At 46.3% G+C, this 18,720-nt stretch overlaps 5 protein-coding genes across 5 annotated transcripts; 4 read left to right on the top strand and 1 right to left on the bottom strand.

Annotated features, from left to right (window-relative positions):
• Positions 1-2,271: 2,271 nt before the first annotated feature.
• LACBIDRAFT_332461 (uncharacterized protein) lies at positions 2,272-3,677 on the top strand (the record flags this gene model as incomplete). The annotated part of the gene is made up of 4 exons (XM_001887012.1): positions 2,272-2,306; positions 2,379-2,909; positions 2,960-3,255; positions 3,310-3,677. 4 exons carry the CDS (start codon positions 2,272-2,274, stop codon positions 3,675-3,677), a joined length of 1,230 nt encoding a protein of 409 aa, XP_001887047.1.
• Positions 3,678-4,283: 606 nt separating this feature from the next.
• On the top strand, positions 4,284-6,185 carry LbNrt (nitrate/nitrite porter; the record flags this gene model as incomplete). The annotated part of the gene is made up of 7 exons (XM_001887011.1): positions 4,284-4,434; positions 4,493-4,880; positions 4,998-5,099; positions 5,161-5,583; positions 5,635-5,816; positions 5,868-5,968; positions 6,021-6,185. 7 exons carry the CDS (start codon positions 4,284-4,286, stop codon positions 6,183-6,185), a joined length of 1,512 nt encoding a protein of 503 aa, XP_001887046.1.
• Positions 6,186-6,777: 592 nt separating this feature from the next.
• On the top strand, positions 6,778-9,959 carry LACBIDRAFT_254066 (nitrate reductase; the record flags this gene model as incomplete). Its single annotated transcript, XM_001887010.1, has 11 exons — positions 6,778-6,944; positions 6,995-7,198; positions 7,253-7,534; positions 7,592-7,660; positions 7,716-7,916; positions 7,970-8,389; positions 8,442-8,503; positions 8,561-8,793; positions 8,844-9,301; positions 9,349-9,851; positions 9,916-9,959. 11 exons carry the CDS (start codon positions 6,778-6,780, stop codon positions 9,957-9,959), a joined length of 2,643 nt encoding a protein of 880 aa, XP_001887045.1.
• A 3,462-nt stretch (positions 9,960-13,421) lies between these two features.
• On the top strand, positions 13,422-14,481 carry LACBIDRAFT_253994 (uncharacterized protein; the record flags this gene model as incomplete). The annotated part of the gene is made up of 4 exons (XM_001887009.1): positions 13,422-13,580; positions 13,640-13,921; positions 13,978-14,257; positions 14,309-14,481. 4 exons carry the CDS (start codon positions 13,422-13,424, stop codon positions 14,479-14,481), a joined length of 894 nt encoding a protein of 297 aa, XP_001887044.1.
• A 463-nt stretch (positions 14,482-14,944) lies between these two features.
• LACBIDRAFT_254095 (uncharacterized protein) lies at positions 14,945-15,523 on the bottom strand (the record flags this gene model as incomplete). Its single annotated transcript, XM_001886937.1, has 3 exons — positions 14,945-15,199; positions 15,247-15,394; positions 15,453-15,523. 3 exons carry the CDS (start codon positions 15,521-15,523, stop codon positions 14,945-14,947), a joined length of 474 nt encoding a protein of 157 aa, XP_001886972.1.
• Positions 15,524-18,720: the final 3,197 nt, after the last annotated feature.

Raw genomic sequence — 18,720 nt, 5'->3', positions numbered from 1 at the left:
ATCAGGTTTGATGCCTGACCAGGCATGAGCAGGGACGATATCGTCGAGGGCGGATGTGTAGGTTAAACTTCGGATGTAGACAGCATAGAGGAAGGCTTCTCCCCAATAGCGCAGGTCCATCTTACTAGCATGGAGCATGCACCTGACCATCTTGAAGAACACTGCGATAGCGCGCTCTGCAATCCCGTTCTGCTCAGGAGTGTAAGGGACTGTCGTCTCCAAGACAATCCCATTCTTCTGACAGAACGTATTCACGAGTTCGTTCACAAACTCCGTCCCGCTGTCCGCTCTCATCCTTTTCAGCTTCTTCCCTGACTGTCTCTCTAACATGGCAACAACTTCCCGTAGCGCTGCATAGGCCTCCTTCTTGGAATGCAGAAGACGACCAACTGGCTTTCGACAGCTGACTTCGACAATGACAAGGGCATAAGAGGCCCCTCCCCAAGTTTGAACCGACATGGGCCCAGTGAGGTCGAGAACGATGAGGTCCATCAGCTCATATTTGGTGGTGCTTGCTTTTGGGAATTGAAGTCGATGTGATTTGCCGAGGGCACACCCCTCGCAAAGATGATCATATTGGTTGAGCGAGTTGATGGACAAGCCTTCCACCATGTTCTTCCGGTGCATTCTCCGAATTGTGTCCAGACTGATATGGCCAAGGCGACGGTGCCAGAGACGAAGACTCCCACTGGTGGCAACATAGGCAGACTCAGTTTGCATTTGGGCAACCTCGACGTGGTACAGAGTGTCTGACTTATCAATGAACGATGCACGGAAAAGCTCTTCCTCTCCCAACTTGATCACGATCCCATTCTGATAGCTGCTAAAACCCACACCCTGCCGTTGTAAAGTCCCAAGACTGATGAGGTTGGCGGCGAGCTTGGGGACGTGGAGAGCACTGTGAAGGGATATAGAACGATACCCATCTGGCAACCGAGCCTGGAAGCAGATGGTACCGCGGCCTGCAACAGGAATGTCACGGCGATCACCAACGGATATGGACTCGGGGGTAGACATCGGTGTGTATGAGGTAAAGAAGTGGCGGTCACAAAACATGTGGGAGGTGGCGCCGCAATCGAGAATCAACTCAGTGCTGATACCAGACTCCTTCACATTGACCCCAGCCATAAACACCCAACCGATTTCACGAGCTCCAAGATCCCGCAGGTTGGAAACAGCGAGGTTGACCGAACCCCCGTTGTTCTTCTTCTCGTCCTCCTCATGCTGAGGGCACTTGTTGATCCAATGCCCTTTCTTGTGACAGTAGCGACACTCATCGTCGGCCTTCGGGCCTCGGCCTCCCTTCTTTTTGGAGTCACCTTTCCCAGAAGCCTGCTTCTTTCCAGCAAGGAATGCGGTCTCGCTCTTTTTCTCATGAGCAGTCCGATTAGCCGTAGCTTGAAGCTCCGTCGAAACAATTTCTGAGGTGAGCTTGTCCTTGTTGAAGAGCTGAACTTTGACGAGTTCCCATGTTTGAGTTCGAGGGAGGGAGAGGACGAGGGCGCGCGCGATGTGGATATCAGGAATTTCCTCACCCGCCGCCTTGATCTTGAGGCCAAGATCGAGCATAGCCGCAATGTGGTCGGCCATCGACGTCGACTCGTCGTATTTGCGCGTATAGAGGTCTTCGAAGTAGTAGTGTACGTTGATGTGTTGCTGGTTGGTGACGTACATCTTCTTCCATGCGTCCCACATCTCCTTCGAAGTTTTCATCTGCGCAATATGGGGCCATTGCGACGGCTCCGCCGCTCCCTTCATCAACCCCTGAGCTGCCTGATCCCTCAGCGACCAATCGAGCCACTCCTTCTTCGTCGCCTTCCAAGCTGTGAGCGCCGTCGGTTCCGTAGGCTGTGTGTCTGAGTGCTTCGTGGGGCAGGGTTCATCTCCGGTGACGATCAGCCAGAGATAATGTGCCTGGAGCGAAGACTGCATGTGTTGGAACCACAGCGCATAGTTTTCGCCGTTGAGTTTGGCGAACTTGAAGGCTTTGGTTGGTGAAGTCGACATTTCGACTGATCCGCTGCCGGGGCCCATAACCTGACGCACGCACAATCCGAATGCGAGTGGAACGGCCGAGGGCAGGCACTGGAGTTCACGAGAGTAAAGGTATATATTGTAAGTAGTAGAAAAAGATATAATGTAGACTACGCACCTGGAGTTCACGAGAGTAAAGGTGAACTCCAGGAAGATGAAAATTGTCCTACATCTACCGGATCACGTGCTACGAGAGATAACGAAACGTACAGAAAGAGCTTGACGTTCGTCAAGACCATGTCTGATTCAACTGTCGCCCTCGGTCACGTCACGTGGATGTGACCACCGTAACCAACTGAATTTTTTCCGCAACTCCGTTCAACGTCAACGTTCACCATCTACAGTCTGCCCGGATTATGTCGCGTCGTCGGAGCCAAAAGCCTGGTGAATACTTCTCTGAAAAGCCTCGAAAAACCCTTATGTCAAGGATTTGTAGAGTCGCCTTCAACATCATTGGAGCAGGATACTACCATGGTGGATGCCCCTGACCTGGAAGATTCGCCAAACGGTGGAAAACGGAAACGTGAAGAAGAAGAGCTGAATTTAAGTAATGACAAGGGCTCCAAAAGGCTTCAGCCCTCCTATACGAAACACTCAAAGTTCTGGTTGTTGGATGGGAACATCCTCCTTCAAATCGAGACTACGCGATACAAAGTCCAGAGAAGTCGATTGGCGTCCCAGTCGACCTGGTTCGAGAAATTGTTTGAGCAACATAGTGGGAAGGAGGCGGCCGAGGGCGACGAAGATAAGGAAAATATCAATGACGTCCTTCTAACGGTTGAATGTGTCGATGGGTTGGATCTGTTTCACCTCAATTCAACAGGGGTGGCGCGTGATGATTTTGACGCCTTGTTGACGGCCATGGATGACGGCATGTGAGTTGTCACCAGTGCGTCTTCGCGTTTATCTTTCTGACCGTTGTCAGATGCTACTATCACGACACCCCCCATTTCCCAGTCATTGCATCAATTTTCCGTGTGGCGGATCGTCTTCAATTCAAAAAGTATCTCGAGTTTGCCGAGAGAGTGATCACTGAACAATTCTCCGATGACGTAGGCGACATAACCGTCGCAGAAATTCCATTTGCTGCCGAAGCCGTCGTTCTTGGGCGAAACTGGAATATCCCGAAAGTTCTGAAACGTGCCTTTTACGAGCTGGCGAGGATGGAGCACTCTCTCGAAGAACCCGCTCCTGAGGATGAAAAAGAAAGCAATGATGAAGGTGAGTGGGTTGGGGTTGTTCGACTAGCCTGCATTTCTCACCCTCTATCCCAAGATGATCCGGACGAAGCACTCGAGAAGCTCCATCCTGGTGACCTCGTTCGTCTCTTGAAGGTTTCAAAGTACCTCGGGACGGCCTGGCACGATACTGTATTCGCACTCACGGCGCGATGCACCCAGAAACCGGCGCGATGCGAACATAGGTCTCGACTCCTCTTAGAGCTCCGTGCCTCTGTTTTACCCAAATATGAATTCGACCCCATTTGCGGCATACAAGAGCTCATGAAAATAGATCTGAAACTCAAAAATTATTGCGAGTCCTGCGTCATAGCCATGAAGCAGATGTTGGAGACGAAACAAGATGATATATGGGCGGATCTCGACGCATGGATTGGGCTGAACGTTGAATGCGACGAAGAGTAAGCATTCTTTGCTTCCGGTAAGTGTAGTTTCCACTCTCTCCATGCACATCTTCTGACTTATTAAATTTCAGGCGCTCTCTCCTTCCATGTATATTTGTCTTAACGTTTCATGGCAGGGGCAGAACGACAGCTTATTCCTTTGTTGCTTGAGAAATATAGTTTTAAAACGACATGCGCGGCAGCACGTCTAGGCTCTGTGAACGAAGATTGGGGTTCTCAAGATATCGGCCTCCCAAGCTCGCTTCCGAATGCTTCAACCGACACCCCCTAGATAGCGGGATCAGGGTGGGCAAGATATGAGGGATGATGATATGATCTCCGATCGACCAGACCCATCGGCGGTTTCTTTATCGACACATTGTAACGTTATCTGGTCCCCGCCCTGACGGCCTTATCAAACGACGTTCCTTGGCTTAGGTTTGAAATACCATCCTATTGAGATACAAAACCTCTCATGGAGTCGAATTGGAGCCACACTGGGAAACACGAAGGCCTCAGATTCAGATCTCAAAGCCCTCTTTCTCCCTGAGTCAGTGAGCAGGCATTTAAATCCCACCATTTCTGTTATCCGTTGCCAACTTTTGCCCTTGACGGTTCTGAGCAAAGTATGATCCACGAGACAGCACGGGAGGCTCCCCCGTTCCAATGGTCCCACCTTTGGCGACCGGCAATTATTAACCCAATAAACCTCAAAAGCTACACCATCCCAATATTCAATCTCATGGACCCATATGGACGGGCATTCCATCTCAGTTGGCGTGCGTCTCCAAAATGCTGATGTTCTTGAGCTCCTTATTTATTCTTTCGTCTTAAAAGTTGGGTTTTTTGTCGCTTTCCTTTCGTGGTTTGCATTTCCACCGCTTATCCCGGACGCGATCAAGTCAGACCTCCATCTATCCGCGGCCCAAGTTGCGAACTCCAACATCGTTGCATTGGTCGCGACACTGGCCGTACGGTTATTCGTCGGCCCTCTTGTCGACCAGTATGGGCCAAGGAAGGTCATGGCGGCAATCTTGATTCTCGGCGCAATACCTTCTGGCCTTGCGGGAACTGCGCACAACGCATCTTCGCTTTACGTGTTGCGCTTTTTCATAGGGCTTTTGGGTGCGACATTTGTCCCATGCCAGGCCTGGACTTCGTCCTTCTTTGACAAGAATTGCGTGGGAACCGCAAATGCTCTGGTTGGAGGATGGGGTATGTGTCCGTTCTTTGAGATGTTTGTCACCGGCTGATGCATTTATGCGAGTAGGAAATATGGGGTTGGTCTATGACCGCTTGTTGACCGCTTGAGCTGACTAATCTGCTAATCTCGTCATCGTAGCGGTGGGGCGACTTTCGCAATCATGACTTCGCTTTACCAAAGTCTGAGGGCCCGCGGTTTATCCCAGCACATAGCTTGGCGGGCGTCTTTTGCTATAGTCCCGTGCGTACCACAAAGATACAAATTGCAATGCGGGACATTCATCTGACATCATCTGCCTCAGCGCTCCTGTTTTGATCTTCGTCGCTGTCTTGACCCTGATATATGGAACAGATCACCCTGCGGGAAAATGGACCGAACGCCACAACGTTCCCGCTACAGAAATAGCTGTTGAGCAAGGACATGACGATCATGATGGCAGCGACGAGAAGCTCGATGAAAAGGGGGTGCGCGACACTTCCGTGACCGTCCATCCTGTCCAGAAGATTGCTTCTATCGATGTTGCCGTTAACGAGCGACTTACGATCAAGGCAGCATTGAAAATTTTGGCGAGTCCGGTGACGTGGTTACCTGCCCTGGCATACTTGACGACTTTCGGAGTCGAATTAGCAATTGACAGCCAGATGTCCAATGTTCTCTTCGGCTTATACAGTAAAAACATTCCTGGCTTCAGCCAAACGACGGCGGGGTATTACACTTCAATCTTGTGAGTCGCCTAATTTCGAACCCTCGCTTTTTTGTTAAAATTATTTTCAAGCGGCTTTCTCAACCTTGTTACGAGACCGCTAGGCGGGTACGTTGGGGATCTTCTTTATCGATCATTCGGCACTCGGGGAAAAAAGGTCTGGACACTCCTCTGTGGTCTAATCATGGGCGCAGCTTTGATCGCAGGGGGATTGTATATCGAGGATCATCATACCCCTACAAAATCTCCATCATGTAAGGCTCCCGTCGGTTTATGTTTTGTTGTCGCACTGAACCCCCGTACAGTGGCTACAATTATGGGAGTCTTCTCCCTGGCTGTGATCTTCTCTGAACTCGGAAACGGCGCAAACTTTGCTCTGGTGCCCCACTGCAATGTCTACAACAATGTCAGTCTGATATTTACATGATGGCTTAGGACATTTGATCGAAACTCTGTAGGGCGTCATGTCTGGTCTGGCTGGGTCTTTTGGTACCCTAGGAGGAGTCATTTTCACTTTGGTTTTCAGGTTTCAAACTGTCGCAGGAAAGGGTTTTTGGATTATGGGAATTATCTCCGTTGTTATAAATGTGCTCCTGTTACCTATCCCAGTTCCCGCCTATTAGGTGCACTCTCGCCTCTTTATGCCTTCATCGCTTGTTCATGCACACAATGACCTCATTTTTTTAATGCCAATCCACCCGTGCAACGCATCGGACCGTCGTCAAATTCTAACTACACCGTATGATAAGTGATATGTTGTTCATGCACCACAATGACCCCATGATTTATTGTTTTTCATGCCAATCCACTCGTGCAACGTATCGGACCGTCGCCAAATTCCAACTACACCGTATGATAAGTGATAAGGAGATAAGCCTTAGATAAGCCTTATCCGAAGCGCCTCATTGATGAAGGCGCTGGAGGTCATGTCAATCACTGATTGGGAAACGTACTCACTCGGGGAAAGATAGAGAATGAGGTGACAGGATCATCTAACGGAGAAGATCTTTGAGGCGATCGAGATAGGACTTAAGGGCGCTGAGAAAGTCCGCTGTGATGTATGGGGAGAGATTGTTGGGAAAATTGGAGATTTTTGAGGTATCACGGCATAGAGGAGGAACGGTGCCGCATTGAGGAGGGCAGCTTGATTGATAAAGATACTAGTATTCTATAAATTTGTGCATCCCAGGTCATTCCTTCCAGTACTACGACAAAATGCTAGAGGAGAAGATACCTTTTGAACCATTGAGCGTAAACCTCCACACGCCGTTCTTCCCTCCATCATTAGCCCAACAAAATGGACCTCGAAGCCTGCCCCCACAGTTCAAATTTCCATCATTGCCGCTGGAGGTAGCGTCTTCTACGATAGACACTCAGGATATGTACTTTTTTCAGTTTCTCCCTATCTCATATTTTGATTCATTCCGTGAAGAGGATCTGCGGATGGTTGGATTCCCCGTGATCCTCGGCTCGTCCGGTTGACGGGAAAACATCCATTCAACGCGGAAGCGAAACTCAGGGATCTGTACAGTGCAGGATTTTTCACGCCTAGCAACCTGTTTTATGTCAGGAATCACGGTGCTGTTCCTGTGGTTAATCAGGACAGGGCGGAAAAATGGGAGCTGAGGATACACGGGTGAGTTTTAGGTCCCTCTCAATGGATACGTACAACTAACGTCTGCTTGGGAAGGTTATGCGCAAAGCCGGCGACATTGACTCTGAAAGATTTGCGAACAAAGTTTCAAGTCGTAACCATCCCAGTAACATTGGTTTGTGCTGGAAATCGTCGAAAGGAACAAAATATTGTCCAACAGTCGCTAGGATTTAATTGGGGAGCGGGCGGCCTCTCCACAGCGCTCTTTACTGGCGTGTATCTATCTGACGTGTTGGAACATGTTCATCCGACCAAGCCTGCGAAGCATGTCATCTTTGAAGGGAGCGACGAGCTTCCCAATGGACCCTATGGAACAAGGTATGGAGCCATACCCGTTTTAGTTTCCACATTCCTAACCGTCGTTTGCTTTTTCAGTCAACTACTCTCCTGGGCTCGGGATAAGGGGAAGGCAATGCTGCTATCCTGGGCGATGAATGGTCTTCCGTAAGTTCATTTTGTTTTCAGTTGAAGAGTCGTCCTATAATTATCCGGCCTCAAGACTCGAGCCTGACCATGGGTTTCCGCTTCGACTCGTGGTCCCTGGCCAGATTGGCGGGAGGTCAGTAAAATGGCTCTCTCGCATCGAAATATCGAAGACGGAGAGTCAACATCACCTTCATTTCCACGATAACAAAGTTTTGCCGACGCCCGTAGGACCTGAGAAAGCGCGAGCGGAAAAGAACTGGTGGTATGACCCAAGGTTTGCTCAGAGTCAGCTGTTCTCGAGAATTTAGGCCTGATGAAACATCCAAGATATATCATTCGCGAGTTGAATCCCAATAGTGCGATCGCACGCCCAGACCACAACGAGGTTTTAGACCCATCCGACATGCCGCCGGATGCAACGTATCAACTCAAGGGATACGCTTACGCCGGCGGTGGCCGTCGTGTTTCACGCGTCGAAATCTCTTGGGACGATGGGGACTCATGGAACGTTGCGAAAATCACCTATCCTGAAGATCTCTTCCGTGATGTTGCATATTCCGATTCCGTATATGGTCGGTTGGATTTGACTGAATCTGACCTCTGCTTCTGTTGGTGCTTTTGGACTTTTGATATGAATATAGAGATATTGAGAGGAAGCGATGTGGTCATGGTGAGATGCATGGATGAATCGCTCGCTCTTCAGCCTCGCGACATGTATTGGAATGCGACTGGAATGATGAATAATTGGTGAGTTCAGATTGTCATGGAAGGGACATCGTTTGAACCTTTGGTCGTAAAGGTGGTTTCGTGTTCGCGTCTGTCAAATTGAAGACGGAAAGCTTCAATTCGAGCATCCAACGAGTATCTATCTATTCCCCAAATCACTAGCGCGCGCTTATGGACTGATTTTCGTTTCAGTGGCGGGAAGGCAGGAAGGCGGCTGGATGCGGAGATTGAAAGACGATGGGTTGGATCCTTCGAAGCCCAAATTTTTTATGCGTCAAGAGTCGGGAATATATTCCATTGCGAAAGGGATAGAGCAAGCGCCAGATGTAATCATGACCAAACCGAATATCAAGCGGAAAATCCGAATGGAGGACTTGACGACGGCGGAGGCCAAGCAGAAAGCCTGGTTCGTGGTGCGCGGGGAGGTAAGTGACTACTTTTTCCCTAGAGCTGTTCCCAATTATGCTGCGAGTAGGTTTATGATGGCAGTGGTTATTTCAAGGAACATCCTGGCGGGGCGGAGGCCATCATGCTTGTCGCTGGAGAAGATGCAACTGAAGATTTTATGGCGATTCACAGTTCCGACGCCAAAAAGAAGCTCGCAGAATTCCACATCGGGACACTCGTCGAGCCATACAAAATGGTTCCGCAAGTCAACATCTCAGATAACGACTCCCAAGGATTTCTTAATCCCCGAGTTTGGAAGAAAGTCGTGGTCTGTAGCATTGAATGCTTGCCAGGAGAAGCCAAGCGTATCCGCTTCGCTCTGCCTGATCCAGAACAACCGCTAGGCTTACCATTCGGCCAACACATATACCTACGTTTGCGGACTAAAGCAAAGAATTCCAATGATCGTGAAGGGGAGCTGATACAAAGGACTTACACGCCCATGATTCAGAGAGACGCTAGAGGTTTCATGGAACTACTGGTTAGGTAAGGCTCATACTTGTAGGAAACTCCGAGGAACTGACTTGAGATAGAATTTATCGGCCGACGAGCAGAAGCCCACTGGGCGGTCGCATGACGATGGAGATCGATAGGCTTTCTGTAGGCGACGAAGTGGAGGTCAAAGGCCCAACTGGAAACTTTACGTGGAAAGGACAAGGGATGGCCGTGATGCATGGTAAGGAATATCAGATCAGAGAGGTCGGAATGATTTGCGCGGGGACCGGAATTACACCTGTTATTCAAGCGCTCCGTGGAATATTTAGCGACCCACTGAGCAAGGACGTCAGAGTCTGGGTTCTGGATGTCAATCGTTCCGTTGACGACATCCTTTGCCGTGAGGAGCTCGATCAATTTGCGTTGGAACACAATTCAAGGCTCCGCCTTCACCATACGTTGACTGGCACCCCACCCAAAGGGTGGCGGTATTCGACAGGGAGGGCGACTGATGAGATGATCAAGAGACATATGCCGATTCCCGGAGCTGGCAAATTGATTTGCATTGGAGGACCGCTGGCCATGAAAGAGTCAGTCACCAGTACGTCCCATTTCTCTTTCACGTCACGATGAATGCTGATACGAGTGCTTTGCCATTCCGCCAGCTTCGATGATAAATATGGGATGGGATTCTTCAGTGATAGTATGACTCGTATACAAGAAACGCCTGTCACAAAAGTACAGCCTCGCAGCTAGACGGACCGATTGGGCGTAAGTATGTCATAGAAACGATAGATACGTAGCACGTACATGTGAGCATTTGAACTCAGCCTACAGATTCTGAGAGCAGACTAGCCCATTTCATATGAAACTTTGAGCATCCAGAGCAGAAGTCCCGGGAGACTGTGCCACGAGCATGTCTGTGGATGCGAATTCAACCGCAATGGAAGGAATCAGTAAGAAATGCAGCAAGAAAAGGTGGGGAATTTCACCTCCTCCATTACCGTAATTGTTTCAGAATCATTTCCCCGCCTCTGCGTACCGACAGCCAAGCCTATCGAGGTCATCAGTTCGTGATTCCTGTGTACTTACTCCGCCAATCATCATAGTTGCAAGTCATGTTGTAGATTTTACGTAAGGACTCTTAAGCAGAACCAAGCAGGCGTCAACAAGGCATCTAAATTGTCGATTTGTTCGTGCTGTCGTGCTTTGGATGTGTCTAGAGTTTCTTGTTAGATCATATGTGTGGTACAAGTGATAATAGTATGGAAAGCAAGACTGATCTGCTCGGAATTCTCGGTTGCCGATTGATGGCCGCATATTTGCTAAGTAATATAATTGATTTGTGGTATTTGCACCACAATTACATAATATACAGCTATGTTGTTCAAGTGCCTTTCTTCATGGTCTACTTGATGCCTTCATCATGTAACAGGCAAATTACATCATGGCCTTGCTTGCTCGTCTGATATTCCACTTCAATTCATCCCAGGGCTTGACAGTTATATGAGTGTCCTTGTGATTTTTCCTGACAAGTTAATTTAAGGGTACAACTTGCATTTCTATGCGGCACTGTTTTCTTCAGCCAGCATTGAATCTAGTCACATGAATTATATATAAATAATCTTTCTTCTGTGGCGGATGATGAGTCCATCACCCATTTTGCCATTCACTGGAAAAGACTAAAGAAATTTACTATCTTGTTGTGGTCTATTCTGCCTGTAAAAAATATGCATTATTTTCTTGAAGGTCTCTTCAATGGAAGTATGATCCCCACCCCAGGAAATCCTGCAGGAGAGTGGGTTATTTATCAAAAGTGACTGAGGAACAAGACTCACCAGTTCAGCAATGTCTCTCATGTTTACATCCAGTCCAATGGTAATTGATTTCATCTTGAGGTTTAAAATTCCTTCTTTCACTTCTCAATCAGGTGGACCAATCAACATATAGAATGTGATCAAGTCTTCTGGGGCACATCACAGTGTCCTATCATCAAATAAATTATCACAAACAACACTGGGTGTTGGGGAGTTTCATGATAACTTGGAGGCAGTTGTTTGCTGCAACAACAATGCCCACAATTTCTTGCATAGGGGTGCTCATGGTAGCCATTTTTGATTCATTTTTTGTTCATTTTTGTAGACATAGAACATCAAAAATGAAGTGAAAAATGAAGTGAAAAATGGCTACTGTGAACCTGCCCTCCTTGAAATTTTCGAAAATGAGATAAAAAATGAGTGAAAAATGGAACAGCCCATTTTTCGGCACCCTGGCAGCCTTGAACCCTGCACCTTGTTGCAGACCCCACCTTATCTTATCATTTCTCCAATAGTATCTGTCAGCTGCAATTCTTCCCTGAGCCTCAACTAATTGGTTTTCAGTCTATTAAGAGTAATTTATTTTGATTTTTTTGCTCATTCTGCAGTGCAAACGGTGAATAGAATAAAGTGGTTGTCATATCGGGAAAAAAGAAAAAGAACAGACAACACTGAAACGCCCTTCAGCAACTTGAAACCTGAACACAAAAAATGGATGAAAAATGGATGAAAAACAGAAACACATCAAAAATGGACACAATGGCTGTTTTTGAAAAATGGCATTTTTGGGATCATTTTTGATGTGTTTCTTTGCCCGTTTTTGATTCTATTTTTCAGAAAAACGAGATGAGAAATGAGATGAAAAATGATTCAAAAACAGTAACTGTGAACGGCACTAATGCCATCCACCCAGTTTGTTTGATAAACTAGTTACCACAACATCATGTGCAAGATGGCATTGCTAATAGAAAGTATGTGAAGTTGTGAGTGTGTCTATTCAAAATTATGTGGGGAGAAGCCTCACATCCTTTTCTGAATATTTCCTGAATACCTCTTTCTGAGTCAGCCACAAATTGATTCAAAAGGTGCAAGATCACAATGAGTCTGCATGAAAATTTGCACAAAATCATACTCATCTTGGGACTTTGGCAGTGACAAAATTACTCTGCTTTCACAAGCACAACCATCCCTGCATGGTCTGAGATGCCACCAGATGCCATTCCATGATTGGAGGCTAGTCTACTGTCATCTGAGAGCTGTGTGAGGCTATAGGGTGGGCTTTGTTGCACCTGGAAGCATTGTAGTGTATTGGATGCAGCAAAACTACTTTAGCACTGACATAGCCATGCACTCAAGATGCTAATGCTTGGAGGTTGGTTGGAGGATCATTGTGTGATGTTTCTTCAAGGAAGTATGTGCAAATGTGCCTCAGTGTTGGTGTATTTTGTCAATTTGAGCCTGAAACATCTTGGGAACATCAAGTAAGTTGATTTAAATCTGTAATTACATTGCAGAATTACTGATATTCTTTAAATTAATAAGATACCCAGTAATGATATGTGTTCCGACAGTGCCAATACTTGATGGATGTTAGACGGCAAGACTTGGGCGATGGCTCCGTGAAATTCTTCATTGCAGATTGCATAATTATGGTACAAATACCACGAATCAATTATATTACTTAGCAAATATGCGGCCATCAATCGGCAACCGAGAATTCCGAGCAGATCAGTCTTGCTTTCCATATAATAGGAGTATACTTGTTTGCTCACATTCGTCGTCCGCCGAGGGTGTGACCGGCAGTGACCATTTGTCCGAAATTCTGCTTTGAGACAACAGGCTACAACAGGTCGACGTTTCCTGGCTTCAATGGCGGAGTCGTTGTTTACAGTGTCTTGCATAATACTTTGCAGCACGAATTTTTTCAAATCGTATTTGATCATATTTGTAGTGAACCTGAGATGTCACAACCAAGGCCCAACGAGATGATTCCTGTCCGAAATAGGCCTAATTGTGACATCTCAGGTCCAGTTTAAATACAGCCAAATACAATTTTGAAAAATTCACGCTGCAAAGCATTATGCAAGGCACTGTAAATACGGCCCCGGAGTATGCCAATCTACAAGGGACCTCAAGATGAGAAGAGCTGAACCTCGTAATCGCCTTACTCGGCTATTCACTTTCAGGAAAAACGGTACATCATGTACATGTGCATGGATGTTATGGACGTACGCGTGGCATTGCCGCCTACTGCTTATTCGTCTCAAGCCTGCGCTACGCGGCTTCGGCAGATGGGTGAGACAAGGTATAAATAACCCATAACCCGCAATCCAGATAGCATCGTCTAACCTACAATGTCGACTACGAGCTTGCCTTCCGACTATTTCTTGCACCGCTACCAATTCACGGAGACGAATCATCGAGATGTCTACCCCGTTCTTCAGGATGTCGTTTCCGATTCACAAGTTGGTAAAACGGTTCTTATCACTGGAGCGAGTCAGGGCATTGGGAAGGTGTGTTCCAGTTAGATCTGAGTTTTCAAGACTCTAACGTTCCCATTTTTGTTATAAAGGGAATCGCATTAGCCTTTGCCAAGGCAGGTGCGTCCGGCTTGGTCCTAGCCGCACGGAACGTGCAGAAGCTGGAGGAAACGAAAGCGGAAATTCTGAAGATAAACAGCAAAGCCAAGGTCTTGGTGGTGAGCGTCGACACAACCTTGCCAGAGGCTGTCAGCGCTCTCGAAAGGACAGTGAAAGATGCATTTGGCCACGTTGACATCCTCGTCAACAATGCTGGGATCGGCGGACGAGGTCTCGTTAAGGATATCGACGTCAATAAGTGGTGGAGCGACATGGTGCGTTTTTTCTTCCCTTGGCCCGCCCGAAGACGTTGATCATTTTTCATTCATAGGAAGTAAACGTCAAAGGAACGTTTCTCGTCACTCAAGCGTACCTCCGCCTCCTGCCCGCCGACAAGCGAGGCTTTATCGGCAATGTGGGGTCTTACGCTGCGGAGATGGTGGTACCCAGCGCTAGCAGTTACATCGTGTCCAAGCTTGCTGTCCATCGCTTCACGGAGCTAGTATCCTCGGAACATCCAAACGTGCAGGTTGTTGCATTCCATCCTGGTAGCGTCATGTCCTCTATAGTGGCGGACATGAGCGACTTTGCGCACTTTGCCCAGGATAAAGGTTAGAAATCCCTACTCGCTCAATCCCCTCCTTGATTCACGCTTCCTTTAGTTGGGCTTCCTGGAATCTTTGCCGTCTATGTCTGTTCGGAGCGCGCTGCGTACTTAGATGGGAGGTACGCATCTTGCAACTGGGATGTTCTGGAGTTGGAAGCGAAGAAGGACGAGATTATCTCAAAGGACTTGCTGAAGGAGAGGCTGACGGGCGTTTATAGCACTGTCTGAAAAAGCTATAGCCTGCGTGATAGATCTCTTAGAAAAAGGCCGAAACATGACCGCACCTGACGAGCTTCAGTAAGTTGGGGGAGTTAGTGGACGATCGCTGCCTTACAGGAGGTTTTCCAATTGAGTAAGAGAGGTCGAGAAATTTCTGGTAACGAGCAGGTCAAGTTCGTAGAGTCGAATTACCCATGAGCAACTTACTAGGGCCTTGTATACATGGATTCCACTGAGTTCTTTCCGCTCTAAAGTTGACTTGTATTCGTTCGATCAAAGTCCCTTCGCTATGGCAGATGCTTGCGACCGGGATTCGATTCCAGTGTCTGTATATAAAGCAGCTGTACTCGTTCGTTTTGCGAGTCAAACCCAACACTTCAAGCTTATTCGAATGTTTTTCGATGGCTCGATAAGGGAGGTAAAGGCACTTATTCAGCAAGATACATTAACGTACTTGAAACCACACCAAACGTTAAAGTTTCCCTTTCACAGTCCCCTCGCCTTCACCAGCCAGAAGCGCCCCCAGCCCATTCTTGAGGTTCTGCCCCATTGGAGTGCTCCTCCTCGACTGACTCTCAACAAATACGTGCGTGTACCCACCCACCGCGGCAGGCGAATCTTCACCCTCCTTGAAGATGCCTACTTCGTAGGACACCGACGACAAGCCAAGCTTGGTGACGCGTAATCCGAGGTGAAGGACTTCTGGAAAAGACAGGGGGGCAAAGAACTACGTGATTGTCAGTGCATGGTACTGCTTCAGTGTAAAACACGTACCTGACAAAACGACGACACCACCAACCCAATTAGAGGCGAACTCGTCGGGCTTTGGCCACATTTCTCAATGAGATACGTGTTTATTATAGAATCGAAGAGGTGGTAGTAAACTGAGTTATTCATGTGTGCATATTGGTCGTTGTCGCTCCTTCGTTACTGTAAACGTGAACTCGGGTCATTGTCAGGGAGAGAAGGAGAATCCTCACCATCGTGTGCGGTAGTCCAGGAAGTAGAGGTATTCTGCACGAGTGCGAGATTTGAGGTCCGCTTGGGCCATGTTGACTGGTGCAGCTCAAGAGAGGGCGATGGAAGCGATCGGAAAGTGAGGGTCGCGTAGAGCAAGTATCCGGTCCGGGTCACCGGTCCAATGCCTCTTGGCTCTGACTAGCGTTGGCGGGAACTATGTATATGGCAGAATTTTGATTTCCGACGCACGCATTTCACCAATGAGAATTCAATTTCCGCTGCTGGGATCTGCCGAATCTTATTTCTCTTGCTCAGGATTCGATAATATTTCAACAACCAAGGCTGTTCAAAGACAGTAAAAATGGTTTTTAGTAGTATGGATAAACTTGCAGGTGAACCTCCAAATTAATAATGATAATACTTAATTGGACAGTCATTGACTTGCAAGTCTCATATGAGAGTTGCGACACGATGCACAAACTCAACATTATCATACTTACATGCTAATATGCTATGGAAACTATGTATGCTCCTTTAAATTTTATCATTTTTGTAATAGAATCCGAAGGCTATGCTCCGCGACAAAAGGAATGACTTAGCATAAAAACAAGTCAATGAAGATTTCTTCAGTAGTCTTTTTTTTTTTACAGTGGATGCAAGGTGGATGCTACCAATGGCAGACAGCTTGGAACATAAAAATCCAGAAAAAAAAACGTCAATATAGAAGCATTGTTTTTATTTACGGGGTGCCAGCCTCCAAAGCCTACTAAATATCATAAATACATATATTCTGGTACTGTTCTGTGTCGGATATAATAATATAAGGTCCTCGACCATGCGAGTTCAGCCGATTTTTCTGCTCTCCAGCGGACCGAATCTTGTACTCCCATTCACTTCCCCATTCACTGGCAGTTGACCAGGAGTCACAAATATGCTCTATTTTGGTTTTTATTTTCTGAGAAGGATCTGGAAAATTCTATACATCCAAGAATGTCAAAGTTGAAGGAAACTAATCAGCCATATACACTAACTCTACAAAATGATTGTCCAGTCATTTTTTGGACAAAGCTGGTGCTATAACACAAGAATCAAACACTTTGAGTACTAAGCTCTGGTCTATCAAATATAACTAAGGAGGTGTATATTGTACATACCAGGTTTGGGGATGAACAAATGAAAACTCAGGATAACGCAGGGCATTGACTGTGACACCTGCCAAAAATGGGATGTAACAAAATGGGAAATTCTGAATGACTGCAGCCTACTGAAAGCAATTCACAACTTGAGAAGGAGATATTTTGAACACTGGATCTCCCTGCTATTGTTATGAGTTTCATAAAGTCTGTGGGTTAGAAAATTTGATAATCTCCTCTAAAAGGTAAATTGAACTTGTTCTCCATTTTATGTATTTTTCACTCAATATATTTGTTGGAATGAGGTAAAATGACTCCGTATTGATGTTTGTAGTGTGTATAATACAAAAGGTAGGTAGGAGTATTAAAATGAACATTGCATGATGTCTGTAGAAGCTAATTCCCAGAGTTTTTCTGGAAGTAAACAAGTGTCTACAACATTGGTCCTTCTTTTCTGCAAGAAGAAAAAATGCTACCATTCTTTTGAATTGATTCATGGAGACTCAGGATGTCTTTTAAACAATTCCTGAAGTATAGCATGATAGCAAATAAATTTACACTGGGTATAACTTGAGAAGTCCTCAATAAAAGTACATTTTGCATAGAGCAAGAAAGGTGTGGGGTCTCAGATCCTTGTATAAATAGGACTTCTGTTTATTTCTTTGGGATAGTGTTACTAGGCATGAGAAGTGCCTTGTGAAATATTTTCAGCCCCAATTCACCAAGAAAAATGTTAAGGATTGGTCCAGGATGATTGCCCTATGCAAAATGTACTTTGATTGAGGACTTTTCATGTCATACCCAGTGTAAATTTATTTGCTATTGTGCTATACTTCAGGCATTGTTTAAAAGACATCTTGAGTCTCCATGGATCAATTCAAAAGGATGGTAGCATTTTTTCTTCTTGCAGAAAAGAAGGACCAATGTTGTAGACACTTGTTTACTTCCAGAAAAACTCTGGGAATTAGCTTCTACAGACATCATGCAATGTTCATTTTAATACTCCTACCTACCTTTTGTATTATACACACTACAAACATCAATACGGAGTCATTTTACCTCATTCCAACAAATATATTGAGTGAAAAATACATAAAATGGAGAACAAGTTCAATTTACCTTTTAGAGGAGATTATCAAATTTTCTAACCCACAGACTTTATGAAACTCATAACAATAGCAGGGAGATCCAGTGTTCAAAATATCTCCTTCTCAAGTTGTGAATTGCTTTCAGTAGGCTGCAGTCATTCAGAATTTCCCATTTTGTTACATCCCATTTTTGGCAGGTGTCACAGTCAATGCCCTGCGTTATCCTGAGTTTTCATTTGTTCATCCCCAAACCTGGTATGTACAATATACACCTCCTTAGTTATATTTGATAGACCAGAGCTTAGTACTCAAAGTGTTTGATTCTTGTGTTATAGCACCAGCTTTGTCCAAAAAATGACTGGACAATCATTTTGTAGAGTTAGTGTATCTCTACCTTGTATCTACATGCGGAACCTACGCCAACGCTGCAAGCGCTGTCGTAGCACCGAGGCTTTGTGTGTACGTGTTTGACTTGTTGACTGAGGATGCTGACCCTCGTTTTCAAAGACTGTCACCCTCTAATTCCACTCTTTTTACAATCCTTTCCATGTTATTTCTTGTGATCCGCTCTACTTGCATTTTTGTATCACATCTGTGCTATATTTCAAGCGTCATCAGGTTCTGGAGAGTGGAGATTACCTAATGGTAGTGGTCCCAAAATAGTCTTGAGAAGCGATTGGATCAATCACGAATTCAAATCCTGTCATATAGTTCCCGCCTACCTTACTCTGACGGTCTCAAGCCAAGTGTTGTGATTTCGGAGTTTGAATCACACCCAAATCACAGCCGCCCACGCCAACACTTGTCCCGCAAATCACACTTTTTGCAGGGCATCTCACCCCAAATCACAGTTTCTCGCGGGACAAGTCACAAAACAGAGGCATCAAATCACAGTTTGGATCACAGTTTTTGGCAGGTGGGAGACCCGACTTGTCCTGAAATCACACCTCCCACCAAACACTTGTCCTGGCCCACCCTGACTGTTTTCTCGTGTGCTAATTCCCTTTCCGTTGCCACTGCTCCTACTAACATAGCTGTCCTCTTCCTTACCTTGTAAAATAGATTAC

Source organism: Laccaria bicolor, genomic scaffold (assembly GCF_000143565.1).
Source record: "Laccaria bicolor S238N-H82 LACBIscaffold_41 genomic scaffold, whole genome shotgun sequence".
NCBI lineage: Eukaryota > Fungi > Basidiomycota > Agaricomycetes > Agaricales > Hydnangiaceae > Laccaria > Laccaria bicolor.
Note: the sequence above shows the minus strand (reverse complement) of the source record. Positions and strands in the feature narration are given on the sequence as shown.